This window comes from Neofelis nebulosa, chromosome 11 (genome assembly GCF_028018385.1).
Source record: "Neofelis nebulosa isolate mNeoNeb1 chromosome 11, mNeoNeb1.pri, whole genome shotgun sequence".
Lineage (NCBI taxonomy): Eukaryota > Metazoa > Chordata > Mammalia > Carnivora > Felidae > Neofelis > Neofelis nebulosa.
This window is the reverse complement of record NC_080792.1, coordinates 69,382,557-69,400,138: the sequence shown is the minus strand read 5'-3', so window position 1 is coordinate 69,400,138 and position 17,582 is coordinate 69,382,557. Positions and strand designations below refer to the sequence as shown.

The window sequence follows — 17,582 nt, the reverse complement described above, 5'->3', positions numbered from 1 at the left end:
GAGTGTCAATAATGACAGAGATGATCAAGGTGTTGGGGGACATCTCAGAGGAGGTGATTTGTGAACAGAGGCCTATAAGAAGCTAGGGCGTGAGCTATATGCAGGCTATTCAGGGCAGAGCATCCTGGGGAGGGTATGGGGGAGAAGAGAGAGTGCAAAGGCCCTGGGGTTAGTTTCCAGAACAAGGAAGCCAGTGTGGCCAAATGAAGAAATGAAGCAGGAGACGTGGCCAGGGCTCGATCACATGGGATGTTTTGTAAGGACTTGGCTTTTATTCTAGATAAAATGTAAAGCTACTGTAGACTTTTGAGCAGAGCGTGATGGGACCTGCCTTAGGTTTTAACAGGATCACTCAAGGTAGCGGGTTACAGATAGCCCCAAAGGGGACAAAAGCGGGAGCAGGGAGACCAGTGAGGATGCCTCTGGAATAATCCTGGCATGAGAACATGGACCATGGTGGTGGGGGGTGTGTGTGTCACAGGTGCTTGAACTCTGGGCATATTCTGATTCTCCAGTAGAATCAGCAGGATGTACTGGGGACTCCGGTACAAGGTGTGAGAGGGAGAGAAGAATCTGACTCACAGTGTGCATGCTGGAGCGGCAGCTCGTACTGGCCCACGTGAGTCAATCGTTAAGCATCCGGGCATCTGGCGAGCCTGCTGGCATTGTATTGGTAGCTTGGAACGGCCATGGTGGGAGTAGTTACACGGAGGAAATTGGCAAATGTGTAAGCAGCTTGAAATTGGCCATGGTGGGAGTCGTTACACCCAGGAAACTGGCAAATGCCATAAATCAGGGTGTTTCTCCCCACCCCACTGCCAAGAAAGCCAGACGTTGGACACGCACCCATTCTCCTCGTCTAGAAAAATTCCCAGTCCTTTTGACCTTAGCAGCTTATGGCAGAATGGACGATTCCTTCCCGAGATGGGAAGATGGGGTGAAACAGGTTTGGGGAAGGGGAATCAGATCAGGAGTTTAACTTTGGGGTTAAACTCCTTCATTCAGGAGGCCTTTTAGACACCCAACTTGAACAGGTCAGAAAGCAAGGAATAGGAATTAAACAGAATAGTTGTCTTGCCCCCATAGGATTCCTCTGGGGAGGACACAAATTTACGTCTGTAAAGAAACTCACAAACAGGAAGTGCTCCGTGATGAGAATCACGGCAATGAGAAAGAACCCCTCAAATCTGGATCTGATCAGCAGATACTGTTTTTTTTTGGGGGGGGGGTGGGAGTGGGGAAGGGCCATTATTCTACAAAATAGAATTTAAATGATTTTAGGTGGGGACGTACTATATCCCCTTCATCACAGACCCTTCCCCTCCTTATCGTCCCACACTGACCCCACTCCCCACTAACAGGAATTACGCGCCTGTCCTGCAGGAGTTTGAATCGTTATTCTCTTGACTCGAGGCAACCCATCGGCTTGCAGAGAAGGAATGTGAGGCCCAGAGAGGCTTGGTGATGGGTCCAGGGTTGCTCGGGATGCCCTGTCAGGGCACGGAGGAGGAAGACGGGGCTCCTCTCTCCCGGCTAACAGTGATATCTGGGGCCACCAGGCTGACCGGAAGACAGAAAGTCTGCCCCCGGCGAGGGGTCCCTTCCTGATGCTAATGCCAGCAGTGGCCTGGCTTTGAGGAACCATTTCTGCTTTAACTGCTCAGGTCCCTGGATCGGCTGCCCTAATGCGCGCTTTGCAGTGGAAACAAAACCCCATTTAGTGTCAGGCTGAAGGTTAATTGAATGTTTGATGCCTAGAGGGAGTGAAAGGAAGGGCTCCCAGTTTCCTGTTTCCTCATTCAGGCCTGTGACACTGAGGGGAGATGTGGGCCACTCTTGGTGACGCAACACCGCCCGTCTTGGGGACACACTGTGAGGAGAAGGCCGCTGAGCCCAGCAGAAGCGGGAAGCACAGACAATTTCTGGGGGTACGGGGCTGGGGGGACCTTCTGCAAGAGAAGCCAGGCTATCAGGAGTTGGATTCTCCTTCTCCTGGCTGAAGACCGAGGTGCTTTGCCAGTAACTTCTGGCGGTGGGGTGCTCCCAAGCCAGGACTACACATTCATATTTATCATGAGGGCAGTAGGGAGCCACAGAAGGCTTCCTACAGGAGACAGCTTTAGAATGGCGTTTTCTATGTGAAGCGTCAGCTAAGAAGACTCCAGGCCTCCCTTGAACTCTTTCCATAACCCCTACCTATTTCATTTTATGTTTAATGTTTACTTTAAAAAAAATTTTTTAGCATTTATTTTTGAGAGACAGAGAGAGGCAGAGCATGAGCAGGGGAGGGGGGAGAGAGAGAGAGAGAGAGATACAGAATCCAAAGCAGGCTCCAGGCTCTGAGCTATTTGTTAGCACAGAGCCTGACACGGGGCTTGAACTCACGAACTGCGAGACTATGACCTGAGCTGAAGTCGGACGCTCAACCAACTGAGCCACCCAGGCACCCCAATGTTTACTTTTTTTTTTTTTTAATTTTGAGAGACAGAGGCCTCAAACGGGGGAAGGGCAGAGAAAGACGGAGAGAAAGAATCCCAAGCAGGCTCCCAGCGCAGAGCTCGACGTGGGGCTCGAACTCACAAACCGTGAGATCATGACCTGAGCCGAAATCAAGAGACAGACGCTCAACCGACTGAGCCACCCGGGCGCCCCTCCACAACCAACCCCTTCCCAATATCCACGGCTCGCACACGGCAGGCGCGCACGTATGTCCCCACCCCCGCCCAGAGTTAATAGAGACAATCCAACCTGCTCTTCTCCAATATAAACTTGACTGCCCAAGGGGCAACGGTCAGAGCCTTTCTGGAGCCTACAACGGGGCCTGGCTCACGGCAGACCCTCGAGAACGAGGTATTGCGTGAATGAGCACTTTACAGCAGACTCTGGAAGCCAGGGAGGTGGGAACAGGAGTGAGAGACAGCAAGGATGGGCGAGGGATGTTCACACGCTGCCTCCGGCAGCCGCGGGACATGGATGTTCCAAGGCCCTCGTAATGGACGAGAAGCGCCAGAGCCAGGGAGAAGCCTGAGGTCAAACCGCGGGGGAGTGAAGGGGATGGGATTCTGACCCAGGTTGGCCTGGCCCGAAGTCCACAAGGGGCACCTGTGCGAGGTCTGTGCCTCTTTGATTCAACTGGGATAGAAGGTTCTGGGGCAGCCTCTGAGGGACAGCTTCAAAAGACGGTCACTCATAATTTTGCAAACGACTTCCCCCTTGCCAGCCTCCTCTGCATGGCACGGCAGGCCCTGAGTCATGCTTCCCAGTCGACTGGGTTCTGGCTTCAGGCTTGAGGGGAGCGCTGACCCCCTGAGGCCCAGGCTGCCTCCAGAAAGGCTCTTCAGAGCTTGGCATACCCCGCCCTGCTCTCCACTGTCCAAGCCACGGTGTCTGGGCCTGCCAGGCAGCCCTTTCTTCTGCTTCTCCAAACACCACCATCTGTCTCTGTCTGCTTCTCCCCAGCCCTGGGGAGTTCAGGAGGGGGCAAGTTCTAGATGGAGCCTCTACTAGGCGCCCCCACGGAATACAGCCAACAACCGCACAGCCAGGTAACTCTCCATTCATTACAGTGTTTCTTCACTCAGCAGTGATCTCCTGAGCACCTCACTATGTGTCAGGCTTGGTGCTAGACCCCAGGACAGAGCTAAATGAGAGCAAGCCCTCACTACGAGGACCTTCTGTTCTAGTTGAGAGAGACAGGTGAAGAAAATGAACTGCTACCATAGGCAGAGTACCTGTTAAACCTCCCCCCTCCTCCTGACTATGCAGGCAGTTCACAGGCTTTTTCTCGCCACAGGGCCTTTGCATGTTCTGTTCCTTTCAGATACATGTATTCCGGCTCGTCCGTTAGTTCTGAGCTTTAGTATCAGATCAGATCCTCAGGGAAGGCTTTTCTGACCTCCCCCTTTATGTCAAATCCCCACCTAGAACATCGCTCACCAAAGTTACGGGATGTGATTATTGGTGCATTGCCCCATTTCATGCCTGCTTCCTTAGTAGACCTGGTGTCTGGAGGCTAGGGACTCTGTGTGTTTACGATGTTGTTTCTCCTGCCACTGGGACCCCAGTTCTTCGCACGGCCCCTGACACATAGTAGCTGCTTCACTAGCGATGGCTGAAAGAACAAAGCAGGGGCAGTTGGTCCCCCATCAAAAACACTCACAACTGGATATCTAAGAAGATCCGTTTCTCTTCCCCCACGTGAATCTTCCAGATACAATCTTCACCTTCCACGTACGGCTCTGGCCAGTTCGGGGACAGCACCACCCCGGCCACGGCAGAGAGCTCCCCGCCACACGTAGCTGTAGGGGACAGAGACGGACAGACAAGAGACAGACACACTTGATTCACAAGGAAGCCAAGATCGTAACGGTTAAGCACATGGGCTCTGGAGCCCGACAGTCACGGCTCGCTGTGCACCGTGAACAGGTGCCTGAGCCTCAGGCGGTCTGTGCGCGTGTGCGGGATGATTAAGTTGGGGCCGGCTGCCTGCCTCCTTCCGCTGAGGGTTGGTAGGGTAGGGGCTACGGGCCCTATAGCTCTCTCAGGATCAAGGACAGAGCTCCCCGTTCTGGAGAATCCCCAACAGCCCTATTCTTGTGCAGAGTGAGTAGCGGCTAAGGGATGCCTCGTTCCATTCAGGTGGACCTGGGTTCGAATCTCTGCCCGCAACAGACTCCGTGACCAGGCATGCGCCGTTTTGGAGTCTCAGGCCCCTTCCTCCGCACAGCTGCAGTAAGGCCAGCGCTGACTCCGTCAGCCTATCCTGAAGCTTAACTGATTGGGCTCATGGGGGCGAATGCAGCACAGCCCCTGGCGCAAGGCGAGAGCTCAATAATTCTTAGTCAGTGTTACTGCCGAAGAGCCTGGTTCTGAACTGGAAGGAGAGGTGTGGCCGTGCTGGCGCCTGGCTCTTTAAATTCCACTCTGTTTACCGCTTTGGAAAATTCTCAACGTGGCAGAGGCCAAAGCACCAATAAATTCCGCTCTGTTAAACCAGCACATTTAATACAGGGATCAATCCCTCACCACGACGAAGCTGTGACTTCACGCCAACCGCCATCCAGGCGGCGGCTGCCAGGAGCAAGGGCTCTCTTCCTTCCACCTCATGCTGCACATGCATCCAGGCTTGAGCTGGCTCCGCGGCCTGGCATGTGGGGAAGGAGGCAGGGCAGAGCCCCGGGAGCTCGTGGAGAGGAGGGTTCGACCCAGCCAACACCGTCCAGAGGGGCTCAGAGCACACGAGTGCCATTTCTACCCCTACCAGTTACCCTCAGTCTGTTCTTAGGACCGGTCTGGTTCCTCATGGCTTTGGGTTCCTCAGCTGTAAATGGGGTCAATATTATGTGCCTCACAGGATTGTAGTGAGGGTTAAATGAGAAAATGCAGCCCTTGGCAACTATTATCAATAGCATCATTATTATTAATTGAACTCAGGGCTGCCGTGTGTGGTTGGGTGGGTTGTGCACTGCACAAAAGTACATAGCAAGTGGGTACAGAGGAGCTGAAATCCATGCAGAGATCTTTTCACTGAGCTATGTGCTATGGGGTCTGTGCTTGTAGGAAGGGGCACCTTTAAAAATTTATCAAGCTTGGAATTTTCTCAGGGACCAGCAGCAAATTTGACCCAAAGGACAGTGAGCCCCGGAAAGGGTTCTAATGCTAAATTGGTATGTAAATTGGTGACATACTTCTAAACCGGGGCCTTGACCTTTTCATCTGAGGGGGTCCAGGTCCCTGAGGCACCCTGGGAGGAGGACGGTGGGGCCACTCACCTCTGCATAGGGGCTCTGTGTCGTTCCAGTACGGGTCCCGCACATTGATGCACTCGATAATGGCCGGACCCTGCTCCAGCGAGTGGCCGGGATCGCAGGTGAACTCCACTATGGTGCCGATGTTATAGGTCGGGTCGGATGTGGTGAAATTCCCATTCTGAATGTAGGGCTCATAACAGTGGCCTTTCTCAAAGGCTGGGGTGGGGATACAAAAGAGGGGCAGCAGCTCAGATGAGGCAGGGGCTCCCCGGAGAGCTGGATCTCAGAAGATGGGTCCCCTCCTGCTGTTTAGACAAGCTCCAAGGAAAATGGGCACTGGACCCCACTTTCCGATTCCAGCTGACCTGCTGACCTGCCTTGGAGCATTCACTTCTCTTTTGGCGACCTCATTATTTTCATCTCTAAAATGGGAATACAAACTTCTGCCCTCTCAACCCTGCAGGCTCTGCCTTTGAAAGTCAAAAGGGCAGTCTGGCCTCTGGGTCACCCTTGGCCTTAGCAGGTCAGATTTCTAGCTCCCAGGACCCAGCCCAGCTGTGCCACACTTCCTCCACTCACACACCATCACCCGGGATGGGGGAGGCCCCCCGGGGACTCTCACCCTCGAACCGGATGTTGAAGGCTGAGGCTGCCCGTGCCTGGTCGGACGTGAACTCAATGCGGATGCTGTTGCCCTCACTCAGCAGACCCTCAAAGGGGACGCTCTCAGTTTGGAGGGAGTCATAGAGAAGAGCTGACTTGTTGATCAAGCCACTGTAGACCATCATCCTGACAGCAGGGGGAAGGACAGGAAGATCACTGACCCACAGCAGCAGTGGGAGGCATGTGCCTCGCTCCCAGACCCAGATCCCGACTCTGCCCCTGACTTGCCCGGTCGAGCTGCTCTGCCTTAGGGAACTTGCTTCCTTTTCTGTAGGATGCTTATTCTAGACTCACGGGTGGATCCTGAGGTTATAGGAAAAGTGCTGTGTGTGATGTTATGAACCAGACTAATTAACTGATACCAATTATTATGACTAATTGAGGAGTAGAGATTAATGCACTGAAAGAGCGGTAGTCAGACAACCAGAGTCTCAACTCTGTAACTTCTGAGCTGTGTGACTTTGGACAGGGACGCTTCACAGCTCTGAGCCTCTGTTTCTTCATCTGTAAAACGGGTGCCTACTTCACATTCTGAGCCTACCTCAGAGTGTGGAGATTAAAGGCCTTGTGCATAACATGCCGAGGACAAAGCAGGCACACGGGTCAAATTTATAAGCATTTTATTATAAATCAATTGATTTATAATTCCTGATTCTCACTTCCCAACTCCCCAGCGATTGGGTTGACATAAGTCTCAGCACATCTTGGGCCTCAGTTTCCACAGTTGGGAAGGGACGGATCGTAACGTCTCTCCCACCTATCTTACAGGTGGGCATTGAGAATATGACAGGATTGAGTGTCCTGAAAAATAAAACGTGTTAGGCAAAATGCTGGCATTCATTTTTGCTGTTATTAAAGTCATTTGACACTCGGCTCCTTGCTAGTCCTGGTATTTTTAAAGAAATTATGCAAAAATAAGGAGGGAAATAGTATACAAATTAGATCAATTTCTTTTATAGAGTCATAAAGAGGCATTTTAAATCTTTTGAGTTTTTTTTTTTTTACTGTGACTCATAAAAAAGGTTTACTTTATGTCGCCCAGACGAATTTCTAATGTTACCAAAATGCATGAATGTCGAAGCGACAGTTTGCTCACTTTGCCGCATGTCCACTGTGTTTGGGATGAGGAGGGGGCTGGCTTCCTGCCCCAGATCTCTGAGAATCTGTCAGCTCAACCAGCTCAAAGGGTGGCTGGCAACGCTGGGGAGTTAGAGTGTCCAGAAGCATCCCTCATGCAGTGATAGCTGGGGGGGTGGTGGTGGGTCAGTACCTCAGCTCCCTCGCCTTTCCGAAAGGACCAGGCTCCATACGATTTTGCAGAGGCCCCCAGCAGATAGAACCCCCATGGCCCCTGCAGAGGCACCTGCTCATTAACACACACCGTGTCGACTCTTTTCCTGTCCTGCCTGCTGCCCTATGCCTTTACCAGTGCTTTCCAAGATTAGCTCCCAAATGAGCTACTTTCCCTAACATCCTTGTCTCCATGACTGTTTCCAAGGGAACACGACCTAAGACAGCAAGTCTAAGCAGCTCTGGTCCTCGTTTTCTGGAACATTCAAGAATACTCTAGGGGCGCCTGGGTGGCTCAGTCGGTAAAGCGTCTGACTTCGGCTCCGGTCATGATCTCGCGGTTTGTGGGTTTGAGCCCCGCGTCAGGCTCTGTGCTGATGTCTCAGAGCCTGAAGCCTGCTTCGAATTCTGTGTCTCCCCCTCCTTCTGCCCCTCCCATGCTTATGCTCTCTCTCAATAATAAATAAAAACGTTAAAAAAGTTCAAGTAAAAAAGAATATTCTAACATAAAACCATAGAATATTAAAGTTCTAAGATTCTGGATCCTATGCATATCACTTAGAGTCTACAGACATGCTCTTGCTTAGATACTGCCCTGAAACTTCTCCCAAGTTCCTTCACGTGTACAAGCACAGTTTTTCCACGTCAGTTTCCTATCCAATCGGAAACCAAGTTTTGCTACTTCTCTCCTGTTCTCCATAGAGCCTAGTATGTGACTGGGCACAGAGCAGGTGCTCAGTGAATACTCCCTCTTTGTTAACTGCCAAAAGGGACATGCAGGAGACAGACTGGGTCAGTGCAGCATGGGGGATCTGGATTCCGTTCCTGCCTCTTCCCCTTCCCTGCTGTATGACCTGGGGCGAGTCCCTTTCCCTCTCCATGCCCGAGTTTCCTGACCTGTGAAAGGAGATTGAAGCCGATGGTGTCTAACATCCTTGCCAGCCTCCCCAGGCTTTCCTTTCTCAACCTCCAGAAGCCATTGCAAGACTCCAGATCCTTAGTCACATTCTGACACTCTGGGAAGGAGTGAGGCTGGGAACCCTCAGAGGCTCACCTGTCCTTCTCATGCAACGACAGTCTTTCAAAATGCAGATGCAGCTTCTGGCCCTCTGGAGCTTTGATTGTCCACACGCAGAGCTGGCTCCCGTTGGCGTTTCCAGGGTAACTTGGGGAGAGGACGCGGCCAATGGTGGCGTTGTGCACAGCCCCTCCGCAAGGGGCTGGGGGCAGAGAATGGGGTGGGTGGTCATGAGAGTAAAGGAGAGAGAGAGAGAGAGAGAGAGAGAGAGAGACAGAGAGAGATATCTCCCCACCCCTAGCCCTTAGCAGGAGGAAATGGGATGGGAAGAGAGACACACTGTAAAAGTCCTCTCCCCTTGGACAAGGTTCATCCAGTTCGATAGGAGACCTCATTTCAAGACTGGAACCACCCCCTTGGCGTTCCATGACAGGGACCAACTGTGATTTAAGGGTTCCTCCACGGCACTGGCTGTGCCCTGATTCTTTCTGAGAAGACGATAACAAGGACACAGGCCATTCACAAAGGAAGAAATATACTTTTAGTATTTAGTAGGCACTAAAAATGCAGCCTCACCCACAATAAAAGAAAGGCAATTCTAGATTATATTCTGTTTCCATCTGCCTGATTGGGCAAGATAAAAAGCGGCCATCGCTCACCGATGGGACAGGTGGTGGGAAATGGGCCCTCTCCCTCATCACTGGTTAGGATGCAAATGACTCCGACCTTTCAGGAGAGCAATTTGGAGAAAAATTCAGAAAGTATGTTCCCAAACTGACCGACTCATTAAAGTTCTGGGAGTTTGTGCTAAAAAGGAGATTGAGAGATTTCCCCCAAGATTTATGAATAAAGGTGTTCACTGTTGAAGTGTTTCTAAGAGCGAAAAATGGGAAACAACATGCATGTCCACTCACAGCCATTTGGGGAAATAAATGCGTCCCATTCACACGTTATTAAAAATCATACCCTTAAAGAATGCTTGAGAATATGGAAAAATGCACTCGAAATTTTCAGTGGGGAAAAAAACAAGTTACCAAATGGTCTTCCATACCTGTTTCAATGAACTATTTGCAAAAATCTATTGAGACCATAAATATAAAAGTGATTTGCTTCTATCTTGACACTTGGATTTCTTGACTTTTTTTTAAACCACAACATATATTACTTTTATCATAAAAATCTAATAAAGAAATATTTAAAAAGTGATTTGTGCACCAGAGGGAGATGCACGAATGCAAGGAAATAGTCTGAGTCTTATTTTTAGGAGATACTTGGGTCTCATTAAGGGTTTGTTGAGTGACTGCATGACTAACAAGGGCTTGCAGCGGGAGAAAAAGGTAGATCACTTTCTGCTGTGCTCTGGATTCTGCGGATTTACAGCGAAGACATTGCCAAGAAGCGGCCCCTCCTTGTTTCAGCACCACGGACAGAGGTGCACGCGCGCGCGCGTGTGTGTGTGTCTGTCTGTCTGTCTGTCTTTCGCCTGTCCTTCTGTCCTAAAGCGGAGGTTGAAACCCTGCCTGTGCCACTTACCTGCTGTGGATCTAGAGAGTTCTGAACCTTGAGTTCACTATAAAATGGTGATAAGAATTCCAGCCTGCTTCCAGGACTGGGGTGAGAAATCGGTGAACCGATGCATAATACGGGTCTTGGCGCCATGCCTGGCACAGAGTAGGTACTCAAAATGTAGCCAGTTCTATTGTCCTATGGCTCAGGGGCTGGCGAGATGGAGAACACTGTCCCTGGTGGGGGCACCGGCCATCTGTCCTCCCCAAGCTGCCGCTCATCTGCTGCCTCTCTGCTCCCGTTCCTTGCCTTATTAAGCCAACTGATGGCTCTGTTTGCCTTCAATTTCCCAGCCGTGGCTCCCCATCCATCTTTCTTAGCACAAAATGAGGCTTAATTCCTCTCTGATTTCACACATAGATAAAAATTAACGCGAGAGATGCACTGAGGCCAATGGCCCTATGGTTTGGATTTTTTCCCCTCTGTTAAAAAGAAGAGAAGAGAAGAGAAATTCCGAAGGGCCTTGGGGGAACAATATTGCAACAATCAAAGCTCAGAATTTGTCATCAGGTCTCATTTGCTTTTTGGATTCCACGGACTCTGAATGCCTGGAGAGAGGGAATAATTTATTATTATTCCCAGGATTCTCTTTGTACATGGTTCGTGCTCTGGGTGCTCAGTTCTTACGGGCAACCTATACTGTCCTGACCACCGTCGTCACTTTTGAGAATCTGACAGAGTTTTGCTCTCTTGACAGTTGAGGATGGTCAAGCCTATGACCACGGGTGCAGGGACAGTGTGGCATAGCCCAGTGCTTGTCAGTCTATGGGCATGTTAAAATGTAGATTATGATCCAGTAGTCTCATAGGGGGCCCAGGATTGTGCATCTGCAATAATCTTGCTGGTCTGTAGACCACACTTTGAGAAACACAGCTCAGGAGGGAAGGCTTCTGGACTCATTTCAATTTCTGTCTGGTGGCTTTGGGTGAGTGACTTCACCTCCGTGAGCCTCTGTTTCCTCATCTATAAAATGAAGGTATTGGCTCTCATCATGCAAGACTGCTGTGAACATTTACAGCATCCCTGGCAGTTTCTCAGTATCTATCGACTGGGTTCAAAATGTGGCTGCAGGCACACCAAAAGCACAGGGACAAAAGAAAAATTGATCATTTTTTTGACACTTTGTCAAAATGAAAAGGTTTTCTGCATCAAAGGACACTATCAAGACGTGACAAACAACCCACAGAGCAGGAGAAGATGTTTGCACATCATATACCCGATAAGGATCTAATATCCAGAATATACAAAGTACTGTTATGACTCAACAATAAAAAGACAAGTAACAAAATTTTAAAAAACAACGGGCAAAGGACCTGAATAGATACTTCACTTAGACGATCTACAAAGGGGGGCGGGGGGCGCCTGGGTGGCTCTGTCGTTTGAGCTCTGACTCTTGATTTCGGCTCAGGTCATGATCCCAGGGTGGTGGGATCGAGTCCTGCTCATTCTCTCTCTCTTTTTCTCTCAAAATAAATAAATAAATAAATAAATAAATAAATAAATAAATAAACATTGAAAAAAGAGAAGATCTACAAATGGCCAAGAAGCACATTGGAAAAGCTACTCAATATGATGAGCCATCAGGGAAATGCAGATCAAAACCACCATGACGAGAGAGCTTCACATGCACCAGGATGGCTAAAGGCATAAAAAGAAAATGTGTATAGTAAGTGTTGGTGAGGACGTGGAGAAATTGGTACTTTACACAGCTGGTGGGAAGGTCAAACGCTGCAGCCTCTGTGGAAAATAGCTTGACAACTCTTTACAAAGTTAAGCACAGAATTACCATATGACCCAGTGATGCCAGTCCTGGGTATCGACCCAAGAGAAATGAAAACATACATCCTCCGGGGCACCTGGGTGGCTCAGTCAGTTAAGCGTCTGACTCAGGACATGATCTCGCGGTTCATGAGTTCAAGCCCTGTGTCGGGCTCTGTGCTGACCGTGCAGAGGCTGCTTGGGATTCTCTCTCTCCCTCTCTCTCTGCCCCTCCTCTGCTCTCTCTCTCTTTCTCTCGCTCTCAAAAGTAAATGCGTAAGGGGCACTAAGGAATCTACTCCTGAAATCATTGTTGCACTATATGCTAACCAATTTGGATGCAAATTAAAAAAAATAAAAAATAAAACGAGTTAAAAAAAGAATAAAAGGAAATGCGGGCATAAAAAAATAGAGAAACCTTTTAAAATAAAGAAAGAAAATAAACTTGTACAGAAACTTGTACATAGAAACTTGCACACAGATGCTCACAGAAGCATTATTCATAACTGCCAAAAAGTGGGGAAGACTCAGGTGTCCACCAGGGAATAAACACATAAAATGGGAGCCCAGCCACACGATGGCATATTACACAGCCATAGAAAAGAATCAAGTGCTCCCCAGGCTATGGTGTGGGTGAACCTTGAAAACATGATCCCGAAGCCAGCTGCCAAAGACCACATATGCTGGGTGATCCCATTTACACAGAATGTCCAGAATGAGCAGATCCGTAGATAACAGAAAGCATGATGGTGGATGCCAAGGGTGGAAGGGGGAGGGGAAAATGGAAAGTGAGTTCAAATGGCTACGAGGTTTCCTTTGGGGCTGTTGAAGGCGATCTGGAACTACACAGTGGTAACCGTGGCGTGATGGTGTAGATGTCCTAAATGTCACTAATGGTGAATTTTAGGTTCTGTGTCTTTTCTCCCCTATGAACTAAAGATGTGAATGGCATTGGACGTCTGTCCTGGGAGCAGCCTCTTTGCCCGGGGCTGAGCGCCTATCCCTGAGGTCGGTCTAATGCCCTGGGCTTGGCCTCTCCTCTGAGTGGACTATTGGTGTCTGGGCTGCCGAGGCTGGAGTGTACCTGAACAGATGGGCTCCTGGCTGCTCCAGTGGGGCTTGGAGGCGTTAATGCAAGTCAGCGTCTTGGCCCCCTGGAGCTCGTAACCCAGGTGGCAGTGGAAGTGGGCCACCCCACCCGAATGCAGGTCCATCACTGTGACATCCCCATAGTCGGGCCGGCGAGGAAAACTGCAGCTCAGCATGAAGGCTGCGAAGAAACGCAAAGGCAGACAGTCAACTCTCAGAAGGGGGAGAGATGATGCATGTGACCCACCTCCTGGGAGCCAGTTTGAGCTGAGGAGAAAAGATGAGGCCCCTGGGGGGGTGTTTTTGTGACTCCCTGGATGCAGAGACTGCCAGACTGTCACTTTTTCTAGGCTGCAAGGTCCCCACCCTGCCCCCTGCCCCCCCCCCCCCCCCGCCCCACCGAGATCACAGGTTTGGGGTGAAAAATGAGTTCCCACGTCATCTGAGCCCCTCTCCACGTGGACACAGAATGGCCACCTGCTTGGGCAGAGGAGGGGCAGAATGAGCCAGGTAGGGTAGTCCTGCCAGCATGAACATCTTCAGCGTTTGTTAAACATGCAGAGTCTTGGACCGCAACTAGAATGAGCCCCCCCCCTCAGGAAATGCCAAAGGGTAAGACAGCTTGAAAATAACTGTCCTCGGGGCATCTGGGTGGCTCAGTCGGTTAAGCGTCCGACTTCAGCTCAGGTCATGATCTCACAGTCCGTGAGTTCAAGCCCCGCGTCGGGCTCTGGGCTGATGGCTCAGAGCCTGGAGCCTGCTTCTGATTCTGTGTCTCCCTCTCTCTCTGCCCCTCCCCGGTTCATGCTCTGTCTCTCTCTGTCCCAAAAATAAATAAATGTTAAAAAAAAATTTAGAAAATAACTGTCCTAAAAAAAAAAAAAAAAAAAAGAAAATAACTGTCCTGGCCACATACAGGGTTGGGCTTTGGAGGAGACCAGTGTGAGTGTAAGTTCTTCCTCCATCACTTAGGCACTACGTGACTTGGAGAAAGGGACACAGTGACCTGAACTTGGCTCTCCTCCTCTTTCCAGTGGAGTTGACAACGGTCCCTGCCTCACGGTGGTCGTACGGATTAAACAGGAAACTCTGAGGAAGAGCCTCCTTGACCCAGTGTCTGCTGGGAGTGGCAGAAGGTTCTATGTGGCCATGCTGAGCTCCTCGAATTTCCTAAGAGGGTGTGAAACCCGTCCCAGCCCCTCCCCGGACTGTGGTCTGACCACCCCTGCTGCATAAGATATCCGTAGTCCCAGAACTCCTCTGGGGGGATCACATCCAACTCGAGGGCCCCACCAGCTGTTTTTCTCCCCATATTCTGCCATGAACAAAGACCACAGCGCGTAGCCTCAACACCGGAACATGGTCATGCACACTCATCCATCTGTTTCAGAAACATCCAGGGGAAAAGTTCAAAGTGAACCGTTTCTCCAGATGTCTGTCTGGTCCATCTGACGTCACCGTGGATGGTGCCCAGTATCCAGACTCTACTTTCCTGAGCGGATATCTGGGAAGTTACCCAGTGGGAGCTTCTGGCTAAGGGAAGTAATCGGAGGTCATGGGCAGGGCTCAGGACGTGGGGGAATGGGATAAGGAGAGAGAGAGAGCCAGAAGGAAGGGAGAATGGAGGGAGACAAATAAAAGAGGCAAAAGAGAGGGAGGGAAAGAGAAGGAAGGAGGCAGGAAGGGGGAGAGAAGAGCAAGGTGAACCGAAAGCAAGAGAGGAGTCTCAGAAACAGGCAAAAAGGAAAGAAAGCAACATTGTCACAGAAAAGAGACAGCAGGACCCGCCCCCACCCCCTCCCGGGGGTTGAGGCTGGTTACCAGAAGCCCACCGACTTGCGTGGGGTTCATTTATCAGATACATGCAGGAGCCAGGAACCTAAATGGGAAACAAAGTGGCTTTGCTTGTTTTCATTAACCTTGAACCGAACCGTGGTGTTTCCTTCAGCCGCGAATGGCGGCGACAAACTGACGTATTTGCGGAACCTGTGACCTCGTCACCGAGAGAAATCGCAGGTATTTTCGTATCATAATAGATATCTTGACATATCTCTTATGTGCCTCAGTACTTTGAAATTACAGTAATTATCAGAACTCCCAAGGGGGATTATTATTTAATGTGGTAATAAAGAAGCACGCAGATTATGATAGCACAGATTAAAACAATATTTTGACAACTGTAATTCAAGATGACTGGTGTCCTTTTTTTTTTAATTGTACAGCTTTTATTTTGTGCTTTTGTTTTTTTATTTTACTTGTTTTTATTTTGTGTTTTTATTTGTTTTATTTTGTGCTTCTTCTGAGTGGGGGTCCAGAGGTTTTATGTAACTGCCAGAGGGACCCCGGGCACATGAGAATTCTTGGTTCCACAGGGAAACTGAGCCAAACAGCTACACCCCATCGGCCTTGCTGTGAGCTTACCCTGGTAGTGCAGTTGAAAGTTCCCGAAGATGTCATCCTGGAAGGTCCGGAAGTAGACAGAGATGGTGTTGGTGGGGCTTCGAATGACCTGCCCCTCTACCAGGAGAGTCTGGTTGGCTAGGACAGTCAGGGTGGGACCGTCCACCCCGCGGATGGAGAGCAGCTCCCCGTCAGACAGGTTCACACTCTTCACCTGGGCACAGGCAGGGGCAGAGAGAAACCCACTACCAATGTAGCACTCCGAACAGACCCCAGCCAATGCCAACACCGCAGCCCTCGGCCAGCCCCTAGTCAAGGGGACAGACAGGCCCCAAGCCCCAGCCCTGGAAACATTTGGGGCCCTGGAAACATCTAGGCCCCCCGAATATCCCCAAAGGCTGAGGGACCAGAGTAAACCCAAGCTGCAGGGCAGAGGCACTGCAGAGATCTGGAAGGTCCATGGATCAGTCTCAAGAGAGAGGTTGCTGCAGGCTGGCAGCTGAGGGAAGTTCTCCTGGAGATGGTGGGAGGGGGAGGGCAAGGGCTTGATCAGCTTGTGCCTGAAGCCCCATCTCCAGGGAGACAGAATAAGGCATTCCACCAGAATGTAAGCTCCCCACAAAGGCAAGCATTTTTTTCCATTTGCTCAGTGGCCCCAGTGCCTGGAACATAGCACAGAGCAGGGGTTCGATAAATACTTATGTAGATCGAATTCATTCTTCCCCTTTCTGCACGAACTGGTAAGTGATGGAGGGAGGGGCTCATTTTTAGGGCATTCTCAGGGTTGCCCTCCTATGCTATAAAATGATGGCTCTAACTCCAGAACTTCCACAAAGAACTGCACACTTGATTTTCCAAGTCCGCTCTCCAGGCTTGGAAGAGAAAGAAGGGGGATAATTTAATTGTGCACAAAGACATCGTACAAGTGGGAGTAGGGGTAGGTGCGGTCTTTGGTCAGCTCCCAGTGCCTGCTCTGGAATTTTGTGCCTCTCCTTTACGCTGGGATCCCAACCCCTCTGCCCCTCATCTGAGCAGGGCAGGCCTCGCCCACGAGCCCTGTCCCTTTCAGATCACACACCTTATTCTTGTTCCCTCTTTGATGAACTCCTACTCATTCGCCAAAGCCCCACTAAAATTGCCCTTCTCTGTGAGACCTTCCCTGACTGCCAAGGAGCCTGGCCCATCCCTCTAGTGTGATTCAACAACATGCCCTATAAATTCCCACTAGAGACCTCTTCAAATGGCATCCTAATGTCTTCTAAGTGCGTCTGTCTCAACCACAAAACGTACTCCTTAAGGGCAGGTACTGCACCTGTTTGCATGCCACCGTATCCCTCGGGGTAAACAGCTGTGATGGGTATACAGTAGGTGCTCTGTGAAGGCATCCTGTGCCTGGTAATCCAGCGTTAGACACAGAATAAAAGGAGAGGGTCCGCCGAGTACCAGATTCAGATGGACGGCAACCATCGTCCAGTTTATTTTAAGTCCATGAACATTTATTAATTACCTACTGCATGCCACACACTCTGCTAAGCTCTGGGGGCCAAGACCACAGGTCCTGCTGCTGAGGGGCTTACTTTCTGTCCTTCCCATGCAAGTCAGAAAAACCTCCCTCAAGTAAAGTTCTGGTTAGATCACAACCAACCCAGTTCCGAAACTTTCGCTGGCTCCCTACTGTCCGTTAGAAAAAGGCACACGTCGGGACCTCCCACTTTGGCCTGGATGGGTCTGCCACCACGTGGGACCAGCTTTCTTTCCCAACCACACCCCCCTCCTCTCCTGGGGGGCAGTGAACTGGACAGTTCCCGCTCCCAGGCACCCCTCCTTGTTCCAGTTTTTAAAAGGGGCTTCTAGAGATGGGGTGGGGGGCGTCATTTGGGGAACGTGCGCTGCGCTAGGCTCTGGCTGACTGCCCACTGGGCACCGGGCACCGTCCTAGTTCTGTCGCCCCGAAAATCTGTGAAGTGGTGGCGTTATCATCTCTATTTTACTAATGGGGAGACTGAGGCTCAGAGATGTAAAGTCCCTTGCCCAAAGCCACACAGCTT

General features: G+C 50.5%; 1 protein-coding gene across 3 annotated transcripts in view; it reads right to left on the bottom strand.

The window, feature by feature from the left end:
* The window catches only part of SEZ6L (seizure related 6 homolog like), a 173,792-nt gene that overhangs the window by 44,472 nt on the left and 111,738 nt on the right, over positions 1 to 17,582 (bottom strand). For all 3 annotated transcript variants that reach the window (XM_058693100.1, XM_058693098.1, XM_058693099.1), the window contains exons 4-9: positions 15,556 to 15,748; positions 13,130 to 13,315; positions 8,758 to 8,923; positions 6,373 to 6,539; positions 5,772 to 5,966; positions 4,160 to 4,298 (exon numbers count right to left, since the gene is read on the bottom strand). In XM_058693100.1, coding sequence (XP_058549083.1) covers positions 4,160 to 4,298; positions 5,772 to 5,966; positions 6,373 to 6,539; positions 8,758 to 8,923; positions 13,130 to 13,315; positions 15,556 to 15,748 — 1,046 coding nt within the window. The remainder of the gene's footprint in view (positions 1 to 4,159; positions 4,299 to 5,771; positions 5,967 to 6,372; positions 6,540 to 8,757; positions 8,924 to 13,129; positions 13,316 to 15,555; positions 15,749 to 17,582) is intronic.